The sequence below is a fragment of the Diaphorina citri genome, unplaced genomic scaffold, assembly GCF_000475195.1.
Source record: "Diaphorina citri unplaced genomic scaffold, Diaci psyllid genome assembly version 1.1 scaffold229, whole genome shotgun sequence".
In the NCBI taxonomy this organism is placed as follows: Eukaryota; Metazoa; Arthropoda; class Insecta; order Hemiptera; family Psyllidae; genus Diaphorina; species Diaphorina citri.
Window position 1 is genome coordinate 100,558 of NW_007377666.1, and position 16,660 is coordinate 117,217.

At 35.0% G+C, this 16,660-nt stretch overlaps 1 protein-coding gene across 6 annotated transcripts in view; it reads right to left on the reverse strand.

Annotated features, from left to right (window-relative positions):
* The window catches only part of LOC103506355 (probable serine/threonine-protein kinase dyrk1), a 175,707-nt gene that overhangs the window by 50,573 nt on the left and 108,474 nt on the right, over positions 1–16,660 (reverse strand). For 5 of the 6 annotated variants that reach the window (XM_026821422.1, XM_026821424.1, XM_026821423.1 and 2 more), the window contains one exon: positions 8,588–8,647. In XM_026821422.1, the coding sequence (XP_026677223.1) occupies positions 8,588–8,640 (53 nt within the window). In that variant the 5' untranslated portion in view covers positions 8,641–8,647. Of the gene's footprint in view, positions 1–3,663; positions 3,733–8,587; positions 8,648–16,660 lie in introns of those variants that run through there. The other variant, XM_026821426.1, reaches the window with a different exon arrangement.

Below are 16,660 nucleotides of genomic sequence, written 5' to 3' on the forward strand. Positions count from 1 at the left end.
GGTTCGAATTTATTCGAAGATGACTTGAATGGTTAGACTTTGCACTGCAAGGAGCCCTTTCAGCTGGATAAAAAAAAAACAAGTCCTCAATGCTTTGAAGTCCTTGACGTGACGTTTTTCCGAAATTTTCAGAACTTTTCTGTCTTCTGCCTTTACGAGGTTGTGTGAACCTTCAGGCAGCAGAATTTGACGTGTCCAAGGCCTCTTAATGGGCAAAAAATGTGAAGATGCTCTTATAGGATTAAAAATAAAATCTTCTTGTGCTGTTTTCACACTTGTAACACGTGAGCTCATTTGGACTGAGAAGCTGTCAAGTTCCTGACGTTAGGATGACCAAGAGATTTCTCCATTCAGTGGAGATAATCAAAGAGCTCAGTCTACTGGGAACTCTGAAGAGATCCTTTCCCTCTTTCTTCTCCCTCTTTTCACCGTTGTTCTCTCTCTCTCTCTCTTTTGCTTCGTTCTCATTCTCTCGTCTTTCTTCTCTCAGTATTCACTCACTTTTGCGAACAATTTTATTCCGTTAATTAAAAAGTTGTAAGGTTCATCAAAAAGAGAATAATATTCCTATAGCTATAGGTAGATTTGTAGAAACTTAACCCATCCTTTAGGGCTGTTTGGCCCTACACCTAAGCCTCTGAGTGCGCTTTTTTATGATGATTCCTTTTTTTTTATGATGTATGTCTCTTTTATAGGTCACAAAATGAGTTTATCTTGGAAAGAGCAAGGAGTTTGCCCTACAAATTATCAAGCTTGCCGGCAGGCGTTCAAAAGTCAAGAGTCCGAAGGGACACCCAGCCTAAGCCTATACAGAAAACCAGGATGAATAATTTTTCCCTATTCAACTTCAAAGGTTTTGCATTTATTGAAGGATAAATACCTAGTAGACTTTGAGAACCGTTGAAGTCTTTATGTCCTGAACTACAGTCTTCGGTCTGTAAATACAAGATTTTTATTCGTAAACTTAAGATGAGTGTCTTAAAAAAGAATGCACTTGAACTTTTTTAGAAAAAACCCCTTTCGGGTTAAAAGTATATTTATTTTTTATAAATACAATCTCTGGAAACAGATCTTTCCACAATCATAGCTACTACACCGTTGTTTTTGCTGTTATGAAGTATTTTGTCAAAGAAGATTTTGGACATATTTACCAAAGTTTATTATTTCCTCTTCCCCAAATCAAAAATAGATTTATACCCAATAACCAAAGTTCACCTTCTTTATTATATTTTCTGGGATTCATCTACCTACTTGAGATTTCTTAAATCAGTTATCTAAAATAATGTTGAGATAAGCCGCCCATAAAAAATCTTTTTATTAATGGTTTTTCCAAAACTTGTATGTTCCTTACATGCTGTTGTAAATCGTAATGTGGAGGGAGTGAGGTTTTTCCATTTTTTTTTTTCTTTTTCAAAATTCAATTTTCTTTTCTAATAACCAAAGTTCACCTTTTTTATTATATTTTCTGGGATTCATCTACTTGAGATTTCTTAAATCAGTTATCTAAAATAATGTTGACATAAGCCGCCCATAAAAAATCTTTTTATTAATGGTTTTTCCAAAACTTGTATATTCCTTACATGCTGTTGTAAATCGTAATGTGGAGGGAGTGAGGTTTTTCCATTTTTTTTTTTCTTTTTCAAAATTCAATTTTCTTTTCTTTAATTTTTATACATATTTATAAAAGATTAAATTCTATGCTGGCAATGCATTATATGTGGGCTAAAAAAATCTCTACAAAGAAGCAAACAAAATAATAATTGGAAATTTCTGAGGCCTAGTGTCAACACTTTGTTTTTTCCCCCACCTAATCAAGGACAAATGCCCCACCTGGCCATATTTTTGTCAGCACAGTACAGGTACTAATTTAACAGCATTTGACTTTACAACATGTTACCACAAAAATTCAAACAAAACAGCACACATAAAAGAAGAAACAAACTCAAAGAGAATTCAAATAAAAGTGTGCTTGCATTCTTAATTATCAGATGTATGTACATATTTCCTCGAAAATTTTAGAAAGAAAACCTGTAGGTACCTAACTTCTCTGTTTATTTATTCAATAGCTCTTGAAAAGGTAATTCGATTTTGATAAACATTTGGTAAAAATGTACAACACACAAAGAAAACATGCTGAAGACTGGCACACCTTGTATCGGCCCTGTGACACTTGACTACAATATCATACAATCATAATATGTGCAGTTTTATTGTAGTGTGAGTTGTGACTTTAACTTTATTGCTTCATTTACTTTGCCTCAGTATGCTTTTGCATTCAAACACTGTTTGTTCTTTCTCTTTAAATGATTGTTGTTGCATTATTGTACACTCCAACTCTTTTTCTTCTTCTTTCATGGATATATTGAGGACTTGTAGGGCACTGTTGATTGCTATGATTTCTAACGCCAGTTCTGTTACACGGTCTTTTTGAACCTCCCGCTCAATAGTGTTTGAATTGATGATGTTGTTATCGGCTTTTTTCAAAACTAGGTCACAACTAATTGATGTTTACGTACTTATATGCTATACAGAACTACCTTTCTTTAACTTTGACGTTGAGGATCAATCACAACCGGTTGTCCCTTGACAATTGTCCGGATGGAAATGGAAAACATAAATGTCAACCAACCCACATTTTCCCTATGTAATAAATGCATTTCCTCTACTTCTCTTCCTCCTAAAGAACTTGGGAGGAAGATATAAATTTTTTCGTGCAAAACTTGATTGTAAATTTATTAATTTTTTATGCAGATGATATCTTTTCATATATTATTTTTTATGGACTTTGTCTGCATTTGTCCGTCTGCTTTAGTTAGGTAGAAACATGGCTAATTTAAAATTAGGTGCCTACATAGCTTTTGTACAAAAAATGAATAATTATGTATGTACTATGTAGATATTGCACTTAAATCGCTTTTTTCAAGCTCAAGCTAAGGTATCAAATTCTCCCTCTTTCCGGTTGAAATTTCATAGTTGTCAGCACTGTTTCTACCAAGCCCTGAGCCGCCGGAGCACCTATCCCGTGTTATTTTCATTCGAGAAATAAGAAAAACATTTGAATTATTATTATCATCATTTCACATCTGAAACATGTGATCTTGATTGTGACGTCATCGACTTCCGGTCGTCAGAGTAAAACCACAGTTCTACTTCTCATTATCGTGTTGTATTTTATTATTATCTAACATCTATTATCATGATCGTTGATGTTATTATAAATTCTCTAATGATACACACTGTGTGATGAGTTTGCTTCGAATGAGCGATCTCTCGGTTAAAAGGCGACAGGGTTGACCGCTATCTTAATTATTATTTAGCACCAGGCCAATTTTGCGACGTAGGTATTATGTCTACAGGAAAGTAGAAGTTGTGATTTGGCATCTCCACTAACGTTATTATTTGTACACCACATCACATAAGTGCACTTGACATCTCCACTAATACATAGATATTGCTATTGTAATATGGACAGTACCTACATCACATGGGTGTATTTAACATCTCCACTAACTTCATTTTTCGAACACTACGTCATATAAGTGTACTTGTCATCTCCACTAACAAATGGGTGAAATGAGCACTGAGCACGGGCACTATACATATACAACTATTCTTCATCATAATATGAGTATTTAAGAGAGAATAAATAGAGATTCGACTTACCTTACAGTAGTGTTGGCTGCGTTCATGATCTTCTCTCGAATACTGAGAGTCATTTAAGTCCTGGAATCAGAGGGAAATTTCCAAATGAGTAAATAATAATATGCATTGTGTAGGTTAGTTGTACATAAAAAGCCCACTCTGAGGCTCAGGTGTTGGGGTAAACGGCCCTAAAAGATGGGTTAAGCTTATACGTCTACGAATGTAGGCTAGTGCTAACATCTTTTTGTTATTGAAATGTGACTTTACTGTTACTCAAGGCTACGTTTAGGTGCTAGTTGCCCAAGGTTTATAAATCTTGGGATTAAGAAGCTTTCTAGATTGTGGCAGGGCCTAGGCAACCATTAGAGGGACTACCTTGCCGGGTAAATAAAAAGTTGTCTAAATAAATGGTTAGAAAGCAGCTCATCTCCCCCCTAGACCTTTGGGGTATCAATTTACTACTACGGAGGCATGAAAGAACAAATAAAAAAGCCCCACAGGGATAACTTGTCGAGAAACAACACAAGGGATATATCAACCTGTTGGCCCATTTTCTCCCCTCTATTGTGCTTCGTTGTTAATAAAATTAGGAAAGAACAAAAGAAGAGAAGGGGGTTATTTCCTGGCTTAATTGTTATGACTATAAATGCTTGAACTAGATCCATTCAGTAAAGATAATCAAAGAACTCAGTCTACTGGGAACTCTGAAGAGATCCTTTCCCTCTTTCTTCTCCCTCTTTTCACCGTTGTTCTCTCTCTCTCTCTTTTGCTTCGTTCTCATTCTCTCGTCTTTCTTCTCTCAGTATTCACTCACTTTTGCGAACAATTTTATTCCGTTTTCCTTTGTGTTACTTTTGGTATTATCATTATTTGTTTTACGTTCTACTTCATGTGGTTTATTTTGCTCTCCTTTCTGGTTCCACAAGTTTCCTTCGTTTCATTATAGACAGGGTGGTCCTGAATAAAGTTCTCATGGAACCCTGTTCACACAAAAGCGTCATAAAATTAAAATGGAAAGTTTTGAGACATCCCATATTCTCATCCTTCTTCCTTGCCTTGTTCTTCTGCATTAATCTTATTATTACACTTTATTTCATTTCCATTGAGAATGATTATATTTAGTAAAGCAAAGAAAGTGTACCAAAACTCATCGAGAATTTTTAGAATCACCCTGTACGCAATATGCTAATGAAGCCAGCAACTTTGTAACTCCGTGAAGGACGTTCCAAGCCTGCAGAGGTCCCATTTATCCATACACATAACGGAGCTTTGTTTTTACCTGGTCAGTGGAATTCGAAGCCCAATACAGGGCGAATCAAAAAGACTGATCAAAATTTCCGATTACATGAGTAACACTTTTGAGCTTACCTATTAGGGTGACTAGAACAAAGGGATGGACAAAGCACAAGTAAATGATCTTTGTAGCCCTATTTTGTTGGTATGAAAAATAAATAAAATTGCATGGTAGTATCACGGAGAAGAAGATTCATTTGTATCTTGGAATATCAGGCAGATATGAGTAATTAAATTATTACAATTACATTTTCAATATCTCTATAGTAGCTTCATAAGATTCAGATTTGTGGACTCAGTGAAGTAGGTACTGTTATTAGTTCCCAGGTTGCTTGATACTGTTAAGATCTTGTTGATTAATTATTCTAATCACGAAACTCATCAGGGGTAACATTAGAACCAATAGAGCAGTAACCCATTGAGCAATCATAACCGGGCAACATGACTAACATCTATTTGAACTGGAAATGTGTAAGTCCTCTGGGCTATTTCAATAAACACAAGTTTATGACATTAAATAGCCATGTATAGCACCCAGTTTACAGAAAGCTGAATTTCTTATCAAACTGTTGTAAAACTTGTTTCCCTGATATTTAACAATACACCTGTATATTATGTCCACTTGTCATACTCTACAGGGTGTATTCGAAAATCCGGCCAACTTTCACACACGTGAACGTAGAAATGTAGGTTCTACAACTTGTTTCTTGTCAGATTTAGAGAAATATTTGTGAAATACCTGTTGTGTCCACTCGCAGGTTTTGATGCTTTGGGAAATGTCAATGCGTTATGACATATTGTTGCTGTTTGAATTTTTATCAACAACAGTTGATTTGTCTAAAAAGTTCTAAACAGGGTTTCTTGGTTTGGAAGTCGCTGTTTTACACGCACGAGGTATGCCAAACCTTCTGAAAGAGCCTAGCAGGATAATAATAGGTTGGGCCGTTACTCAAATCTTAAGGCCAAAACCTCGAACAATGGTGTGGTGAATATAGCATCTCCACCAAAATAATATAGGTATCGTAGAATAAATGAACTTCAAACACAATGCTTTTATTGATACCCTTCAGAACATTAGATTTAACTATGTATTTATTTACCTACAAATCCGAATCTTTCGTATGTTATACCTAATCTCCAACTTACTTCACAGATATCACACAACTTCTTATTAAGCCAAAGTTTTGTCAGGCTCTTTGAACCCTCCAGTTTTGCCTCTCAAGATTTGCCATGAAACCTTTCTTTAACCTTTCACCCCTGAGCTTTTTCTAATAAACCTATCGAATGCCCCACTCACTTGGACCAAAGTTTCACCAGCTGTCAGCATCCTAAAAGCGGATGACATTCATCTGTAACTTAGACCTACTTGTGTTTTTGTGTATGTAATCGTAATATGAAAGTGTTCCAATGGACTATTGACCATCACTGGACAAAAAACACTACAACAACACTTCTCAGCTTCTAAGCCAGTCTCTTCTTTCATGTGTCTCTAGCGTCCACACTCACGTATTTATGCAGATTACTGGTCAGTCCAAAGTTCAATCCCCCATCGATCTTAGATATAAATTTGCTGAGGATTGTGTTTCTAGTATATATATATATAACTATATAGCTACAGTTGTTTAGTAATGTGAATGGTGCAAATGTATGCTCTCTCACTCTATCTGAGCTTATCTCTATATTTGTACAAAGTAAAATTCTATTATTATTTTGTCCAGGCAAGATTTTCTAATGGGTTTGATATCTGATGGTCGTTATTGAGACCTTTATATTTAGGGTGACAACGGAGCATACAATAGATGGTTACATACGGGAAAACTCAAAAAGACAAAGAAAATCACAAAAAGGGCCAACCATTGTGGAAAGGAAATTTGAAAATCACGAGAGAGTAGAAGTGGAGAGAAGAAAATATCAGATGTATGTACATATTTCCTCGAAAATTTTAGAAAGAAAACCTGTAGGTACCTAACTTCTCTGTTTATTTGTTCTATAGCTCTTGAAAAGGTAATTCGATTTTGATAGGTAAACATTTGTTAAAAATGTACAACACACAAAGAAAACATGCTGAAGACTGGCACACCTTGTATCGGGCCTGTGACACTTGACTACAATATCATACAATCATAATATGTGCAGTTTTATTGTAGTGTGAGTTGTGACTTTAACTTTATTGCTTCATTTACTTTGCCTCAGTATGCTTTTGCATTCAAACACTGTTTGTTCTTTCTCTTTAAATGATTGTTGTTGCATTATTGTACACTCCAACTCTTTTTCTTCTTCTTTCATGGATATATTGAGGACTTGTAGGGCACTGTTGATTGCTATGATTTCTAACGCCAGTTCTGTTACACGGTCTTTTTGAACCTCCCGCTCAATAGTGTTTGAATTGATGATGTTGTTATCGGCTTTTTTCAAAACTAGGTCACAACTAATTGATGTTTACGTACTTATATGCTATACAGAACTACCTTTCTTTAACTTTGACGTTGAGGATCAATCACAACCGGTTGTCCCTTGACAATTGTCCGGATGGAAATGGAAAAACTAAATGTCATCCTACCCACATTTTCCCTATGTAATAAATGCATTTCCTCTACTTCTCTTCCTCCTAATGAACTTGGGAGGAAGATATAAATTTTTTCGTGCAAAAACTTGATTGTAAATTTATTAATTTTTTATGCAGATGATATCTTTTCATATATTATTTTTTATGGACTTTGTCTGCACTTGTCCGTCTGCTTTAGTTAGGTAGAAACATGGCTAATTTAAAATTAGGTGCCTACATAGCTTTTGTACAAAAAATTAATAATTATGTATGTACTATGTAGATATTGCACTTAAATCGCTTTTTTTCAAGCTCAAGCTAAGGTATCAAATTCTCCCTCTTTCCGGTTGAAATTTCATAGTTGTCAACACTGTTTCTACCAAGCCTTGAGCCGCCGGAGCACCTATCCCGTGTTATTTTCATTCGAGAAATAAGAAAAACATTTGAATTATTATTATCATTTCACATCTGAAACATGTGATCTTGATTGTGACGTCATCGACTTCCGGTCGTCAGAGTAAAACCACAGTTCTACTTCTCATTATCGTGTTGTATTTTATTATTATCTAACATCTATTATCATGATCGTCAATGTTATTATAAATTCTCTAATGATACACACTGTGCGATGAGTTTGCTTCGAATGAGCGATCTCTCGGTTAAAAGGCGTCAGGGTTGACCGCTATCTAATTATTATCTAGCACCAGGCCAATTTTGCGACGTAGGTAGGTATTATGTCTACAGGAAAGTAGATGTTGTGATTTGGCATCTCCACTAACATTATTTGTACTCCACATCACATAAGTGCACTTGACATCTCCACTAATACATATTGCTTTTGTATGGACAGTACCTACATCACATGGGTGTATTTAACATCTCCACTAACTTCATTTTTCGAACACTACGTCATATAAGTGCACTTGACATCTCAACTAAATTTATTGTTCTATTATGGTCAGTACATCACATGAGTGTAGGTACTTGTCATCTCCACTAACAAATGGGTGAAATGAGCACTGAGCACGGGCACTATACATATACAACTATTCTTCATCATAATATGAGTATTTAAGAGAGAATAAATTTAATAGAGATTCGACTTACCTTACAGTAGTGTTGGCTGCGTTCATGATCTTCTCTCGAATACTGAGAGTCATTTAAGTCCTGGAATCAGAGGGAAATTTCCAAATGAGTATAAATAATAATATGCATTGTGTATAGGTTAGTTGTACATAAAAAGCCCACTCTGAGGCTCAGGTGTTGGGGTAAACAGCCCTAAAAGATGGGTTAAGCTTATACGTCTACGAATCTACATTAGTGCTAACACCTTTTTGTTATTGAAATGTGACTTTACTGTTACTCAAGGCTACGTTAAGGTGCTAAAAATTTGCCCAAGGTTTATAAATCTTGGGATTAAGAAGCTTTCTAGATTGTGGCAGGGCCTAGGCAACCATTAGAGTTGATTAGAGGGACTACCTTGCCGGGTAAATAAAAAGTTGTCTAAATAAATGGTTAGAAAGCAGCTCATCTCCCCCCCTAGACCATTGGGGTATCAATTTATTACTACGGAGGCATGAAAGAACAAATAAAAAAGCCCCACAGGGATAACTTGTCGAGAAACAACACAAGGGGTATATCAACCTGTTGGCTCATTTTCTCCCCTCTATTGTGCTTCGTTGTTAATAAAATTAGGAAAGAACAAAAGAAGAGAAGGGGGTTATTTCCTGGCTTAATTGTTTCCTTCCTCCATGGGTAATTACGCTTGAAACAATTCATTTCATTTCACACCTCTGAGTTTTGTTTCTAGTTCAATCTTTATTTGTCATTCCATTCCATTTCTATTGAACTGTGCAGTTTTCAAGTTGTTATTGATAGCCTTCATTTCTATTCTTTACCGATTGTTTACTGTTTTCTGTGTTCCCATGCCTTGTTGATAGTTAGGCTCAAGTTCATTATTGATTGAATTAGTGCTTTTGTTGTACAGTTTTTTATCGAGCAACTTTGAAGAAGTAAAGGCTTTCCTTTTAAAGATTTAGTAAACATTTTTCTTTGGCAATAACGGTGGTTGCACTCTTATAAGGCAACTGAATTGGATTAAAAGTTGTTCTGGTGTTTTATATTTGTCTCGTAATTTCCTTGTTATTTACAGTTCCATTTCAATATTTTCAATTGACATTTTTTTTATTTTACAAATCTGTCTCCTTTCTTTTATGTTCAACTCTTCTATTAGTCCAAACTTATTCTCTCGGCATCCCTTGGGCATATTTAAGATGCTCCAAATAAATTGAAATAAAAGAAGCTACAACTAAACACTGCTCACATAACATAACGAAAAATATGAACCTCTCCAAAAATTATGAAATGTAAAGAAAAATATGAATAAAAATTATGAAATGTGATGATATAAAACTTGATATTGTCTGTGTGTTTCTTCCTCTTTTTCTTTCGTCTAAGATAATAGAAAAGAGAAAAATGTTGAACAAATTTTTATGAAGTGAGAACAGGCAAAGTATATTGTTCTGAAGTTTCATCAGAGCTAACATAGGCCTATTCTAAAAAGAAGAAAAAAATCTCTTGCCCATTGATAGAATTCTCATAACAATGTTCTTTCCTACACGATATAATATTTTGAATTATTGCTAAAGGTTTATATGGACATGATAACATTGATAGCCCTATGTAAGTACCTTCCTCTTCTAAAAAGAATAAAAAAATCTCTTGCCCATTGATAGAATTCTCATAACAATGCTCTTTCCTACACGATATAATATTTTGAATTATTGCTAAAGGTTTATATGGACATGATAACATTGATAGCCCTATGTAAGTACCTTCCTACGTACGTCTACAGACTTTGTTACATAGTATTTGATTGATTGATTGATTGATTATTTGATTGTTAAACGACTTATAGCATTTCTTATAATCATCAGAAGATTTGCTATCAAGAAGAAGTACATGTTATTCACTAGGAATTTAGGAAAACAATTAAAGCCATACCACATATGTATCTTGCGCTTAATTGATTGATTATTTAATTGTTAAACGACTTATAGCATTTCTTATAATCATCGGAAGATTTGCTATCAAGAAGAAGTACATGTTATTCACTAGGAATTTAGGAAAACAATTAAAGCCATACCACATATGTATCTTGCGCTTAGCTCGGAGTCTATAAATATAAAATAATATTGAGCATTCATCAAAGTAGACGAAACACATAAATCATCACGTCTATTAATTTCACCACGAAAAAAAAGCAAAAAAAATTGGCACTCTTACTTTAAATTGAGTATTAATAATCACTCAAGTTTTTTTCAAGTACCCCAAGAGATGTAAGATGTGATGTAGTCATTTCCGTAGTAATGTAAGGTACGTTCTACCTAACGTGATAGAATCTGTCTTACTCGTATAGGATATCTCACTAGATGTAGGGGTGAGCTATTCTTTTATGTCCTTTATTTCAAATGGCAGCCGCTATTAGGTGCCTACACTGGTCAAGATGTCATTTGAACAAATATTGTCCATTGCCTGCACTTAAACAACTTGTTCATTACCCTGTAAGGTACGTTCTACCTACGTGATAGAATCTGTCTTACTCGTATAGGATATCTCAGTAGATGTAGGGGTGAGATCTTCCTTTATGTTCTTTATTTCAAATTGCAGCCGCTATTAGGTGCCTACACTGGTCAAGATGTCATTTGAACAAATATTGTCCATTGCCTGCACTTAAACAACTTGTTCATTACCTAAATTATTTTGAAAAGTATGTACATCTCCAATCTCTAGTACCGCGATATGAATATTATGGAGTTTTGGTGTCTCCACTAAGAAGTGAATTGTTTAGATTTAGGATATCAACGTATTTTAACTGATTCTATTGGGATCAAACTAGGTATTTGCACCAGCTATGTTAGTATGTAACTATGGGAGGGGGTGCAAAACTTTGAACCCTGTACATTTCTTTGATATGTCTTTCTAAATATTCATTTTTAATAAAATATACTCTCTTCATCTAAGAAAAAAAATTAATCTGATATCACATCCAACTTCCAGTCTGACAGATCATTTCTCCACTCCCGCAATCCCAACTTCCTCCAAAAAATTTAAATTTGTGATGTTCTCAAATAAGAATTTTTTTCCAACACCCAAGCGCGTAATGCGACAGTCTTAAATCTCAAGATAGGTTGTTTTTGTTTTCCTCCTTCTCCTTTTCTTTCTCTTCTTCCTCCAAGTCTTCGTGTTCTTCCTTTTCTTCTCTTCTTTTGAAAACTTTGGCGAAGAAAAATCGTTTTCATTTGAACTGACAAACTCATGTGGAAGAATAAATTTTCTTCAAACAACACAAACGCTTTTCATTTCCCTCTCGTTCTTTCACTTCTCTTCTTCTTTCTTGTCCTCTCTCTTTATCTCTCCCACGTCGCGTCGTCTTCCTCCTCAATATTTGGTCCTGAATGTAACCTGCCATTCATCAAAGGAATTTTTTTCTAACATAGAGTCACTCTTGGAAACAGTATCAAGATTTTCCAATATTTGGTCCTGAATTCAATATTTGGTCCTGAATGGCAGGTAACCTGCCATTCATCAAAGGAATTTTTTTCTAACATAGAGTCACTCTTGGAAACAGTATCAAGATTTTCCAATATTTGGTCCTGAATGGCAGGATTGGCAGGTAACGGGCCCAGCTTGTTCGACGGAAAATCTTGATACTGTTCCCAAGAGTGACTCTATGTTAGAAAATATTTCTTTCGATGAGACAGTACTAAGTTAGTCAAATTCCATAAAAATAAATATCTACTCTGTAGGTACATTACTGTATTCAGAACTTTTTTTAATCAAGGAAGAAAACCCAAAAGATTTTTACATGATCTGTCAGTGCTTATGACAGAATAACCAGTGTTATTAGTGGAGATGACAGAATAACCAGTATTATTAGTGGAGATGACAGAATAACCAGTATTATTAGTGGAGATGACAGAATAACCAATTTTATTAGTGGAGATGACGTAAAGCAAAGAAAGTGTACCAAAACTCATCGAGAATTTTTAGAATCACCCTGTACGCAATATGCTAATGAAGTCAGCAACTTTGTAACTCCGTGAAGGACGTTCCAAGCCTGCAGAGGTCCCATTTATCCATACACATAACGGAGCTTTGTTTTTACCTGGTCAGTGGAATTCGAAGCCCAATACAGGGCGAATCAAAAAGACTGACCAAAATTTCCGATTACGTGAGTATAACACTTTTGCATGAGCTTACCTATTAGGGTGGCTAGAACAAAGGGATGGACAAAGCAGAAGTAAATGATCTTTGTATCCCTATTTTGTTGGTATGAAAAAGAAATAAAATTGCATGGTAGTATCACGGAGAAGAAGATTCATTTGTATCTTGGAATATCAGGCAGATATGGGTAATTATTACAATTACATTTTCAATATCTCTATAGTAGCTATCTTCATAAGATTCAGATTTGTGGAATCAGTGAATTAGGTACTGTTATTAGTTCCCAGGTTGCTTGATACTGTTAAGATCTTGTTGATTAATTATTCTAATCACGAAACTCATCAGGGGTAACTTGCTAGACAATGAAGAATGTAGAAGTAAGTGCTTGGATACGAAAATCTTCCAATTCTCAAGCTCAGCCAAGAATCAAAAGCGAAATCTACCCAGAAAAACAATTAGTCAAGAACTTTCAATTGACCATTTCCTTCTAGAGCAATATAATTAAGCATCACTACTTTTTTCATAAGTAGGTCTCACATTGAAAACTCATAATAACAGGTATTGACTATTGAGCAATCATAACCGGGCAACATGAGCAACATCTATTTGAACTGGAAATGTGTAAGTCCTCTGGGCTATTTCAATAAACACAAGTTTATGACATTAAATAGCCATGTATAGCACCGGTATTGACTGCCTACCTGTTGAACTTAAGATAATGGAATGTGGCTGATGGCACGGTTTGATCGATTTTGCTGATATATAAATCAATTAAATAAATAATTGGTTTTGCAACTAGTTTTACACATCAGAACTTTCCTCTTCATATCAATCAAGTCTCATCGATCAATCGGACTAGCTCGTTGAACTTGAATACTTGATAGCTTAGATCAAGTTGCCCACGTATAGGTTCACTGCTTCTCTTGGTCACAGTCTTGTAGAAAGGAGTTCCGGGTTCACTCCCCATGTGCAACAACAGTTGATTTGTCTAAAAAGTTCTAAACAGGGTTTCTTGGTTTGGAAGTCGCTGTTTTACACGCACGAGGTATGCCAAACCTTCTGAAAGAGCCTAGCAGGATAATAATAGGTTGGGCCGTTACTCAAATCTTAAGGCCAAAACCTCGAACAATGGTGTGGTGAATATAGCATCTCCACCAAAATAATATAGGTATCGTAGAATAAATGAACTTCAAACAATGCTTTTATTGATACCTTCAGAACATTAGATTTAACTATGTATTTATTTACCTACAAATCGAATCTTTCGTATGTTATACCTAATTGCTACGCACTGAGCTACGAAGTTAGCAAAATGTTTTTCTGTTATCCCGCTGCTGTTTCGGTGTCTGCTGACACAGATTGAAGACCACTGAAGTTCTTTTCATTCATTGTTTCAATTCATTCATTCTTTTTTTTACTTCACAGATATCACACAAACTTCTTGTTAAGCCAAAGGTTTTGTCAGGGCTCTTTGAACCCTCAGTTTCAGCCTCTTCAAGATTTTGCCATGAAACCTTTCTTAACCTTTCACCCCTGAGCTTTTTCTAATAAAACCTATCGATGCACCACTCACTTCTTACTTCACAGATATCACACAAACTTCTTATTAAGCCAAAGGTTTTGTCAGGGCTCTTTGAACCCTCAGTTTTAGCCTCTTCAAGATTTTGCCATGAAACCTTTCTTAACCTTTCACCCCTGAGCTTTTTCTAATAAAACCTATCGATGCACCACTCACTTGGACCAAAGTTCACCAGCTGTCAGCATCTAAAAGCGGATGACAAATTCATCTGTAACTTAGACCTACTTGTGTTTTGTGTATGTAATCGTAATATGAAAGTGTTCCAATGACTATTGACCATCACTGGACAAAAAACACTACAACAACACTTCCTCAGCTTCTAGCCAGTCTCTTCTTTCATGTCTCTAGCGTCCACACTCACGTATTTATGCAGATTACTGGTCAGTCCAAAGTTCAATCCCCCATCCGATCTTAGATATAAATTGTGCGAGGATTGTGTTTCTAGTATATATATAACTATAATAGGTACAGTTGTTTAGTAATGTGAATGGTGCAAATGTATGCTCTCTCACTCTATCTGAGCTTATCTCTATATTTGTACAAAGTAAAATTCTTCGATCTTAGATATAAATTGTGCGAGGATTGTGTTTCTAGTATATATATATATATAACTATAATAGCTACAGTTGTTTAGTAATGTGAATGGTGCAAATGTATGCTCTCTCACTCTATCTGAGCTTATCTCTATATTTGTACAAAGTAAAATTCTATTATTATTTTGTCCAGGCAAGATTTTGTAATGGGTTTGATATCTGATGGTCGTTATTGAGACCTTTATAATAAGGGTGACAATGGAGCATACAATAGATGGTTACACACAGGAAAACTCAAGAAGACACAGAAAATCACAAAAAGGGCCAACCATTGTGGAAAGGAAATTTGAAAATCACGAGAGAGTAGAAATGGAGAGAAGAAAATATCAGATGTCTAATGGGTTTGATATCTGATGGTCGTTATTGAGACCTTTATATTTAGGGTGACAACGGAGCATACAATAGATGGTTACATACGGGAAAACTCAAAAAGACAAAGAAAATCACAAAAAGGGCCAACCATTGTGGAAAGGAAATTTGAAAATCACGAGAGAGTAGAAGTGGAGAGAAGAAAATATCAGATGTATGTACATATTTCCTCGAAAATTTTAGAAAGAAAACCTGTAGGTACCTAACTTCTCTGTTTATTTGTTCTATAGCTCTTGAAAAGGTAATTCGATTTTGATAGGTAAACATTTGTTAAAAATGTACAACACACAAAGAAAACATGCTGAAGACTGGCACACCTTGTATCGGCCCTGTGACACTTGACTACAATATCATACAATTCTTGCGCTTCCATTGATCATGATGCTCTACTAGAAAATTAGATTACTTTTACTTGTCTAATATTGCTAGACAATGAAGAATGTAGAAGTAAGTGCTTGGATACGAAAATCTTCTAATTCTCAAGCTCAGCCAAGAATCAAAAGCGAAATCTACCCAGAAAAACAATTAGTCAAGAACTTTCAATTGACTATTTCCTTCTAGAGCAATATAATTAAGCATCACTACTTTTTTCATAAGTAGGTCTCACATTGAAAACTCATAATAACAGGTATTGACTATAAGCTCTTTTTCCCCCTTCGATATATCCCATTTTTGCTTAGACAAACTCAAGTCCAGAGTCCAAATGAATAGGTAGGTGGTAGTCAAATTATTATGAACATTTAGTCCCTGGTTATCATCTAAAATATAGCGAAAACGAGTGGAACCCTCTTGAGAAAATTCAAATCAAGGAAGCATGCAAATCATGAGAGGAGTACCTACACAAACAGACATTAAGATTTAGCCGTAAACACAACACATCTCAAATAATTCATACTGACTGCTCCACAAGAAAAAACAATGCATGAAATAAATAAACAATATTTATTTAGAGACTTTATTTTGAAGACCGTCCAAGATAATATGAAAAAGAAAATGAACAATGCAGATGGAACAAAAAAGTGCATGGGAGAGAGGAAGAATAAGATTTAAGGTAACACATCAGACTATAGCAGAAACAAGAACTAAATTACTAAATATTCTAAATAGTTTATGAAGAAGAATGGAATAAAATTCGCAAGTGGGAGGAAAACTCAAACTGGCACTAAAAGACTGACTATCACATGGCTTTCTCAGAATTAGATTTAAAATTTATAGAACTCATGAAGATGTTATATTTGCAGATGTCAACTGGATGGTTAAGTCAAAGAAGAGTAAAAAATGTTACGAGTAGGTAGGTACCTACAAACAAAGACATCAACAATTTAGATAGATAACAAAAACATGAAAAGGAAGTACAGATTCAATGGTTCATGAGAAGATTTTGAAATCAGTAGAAAAACTTGTAATTAGTGA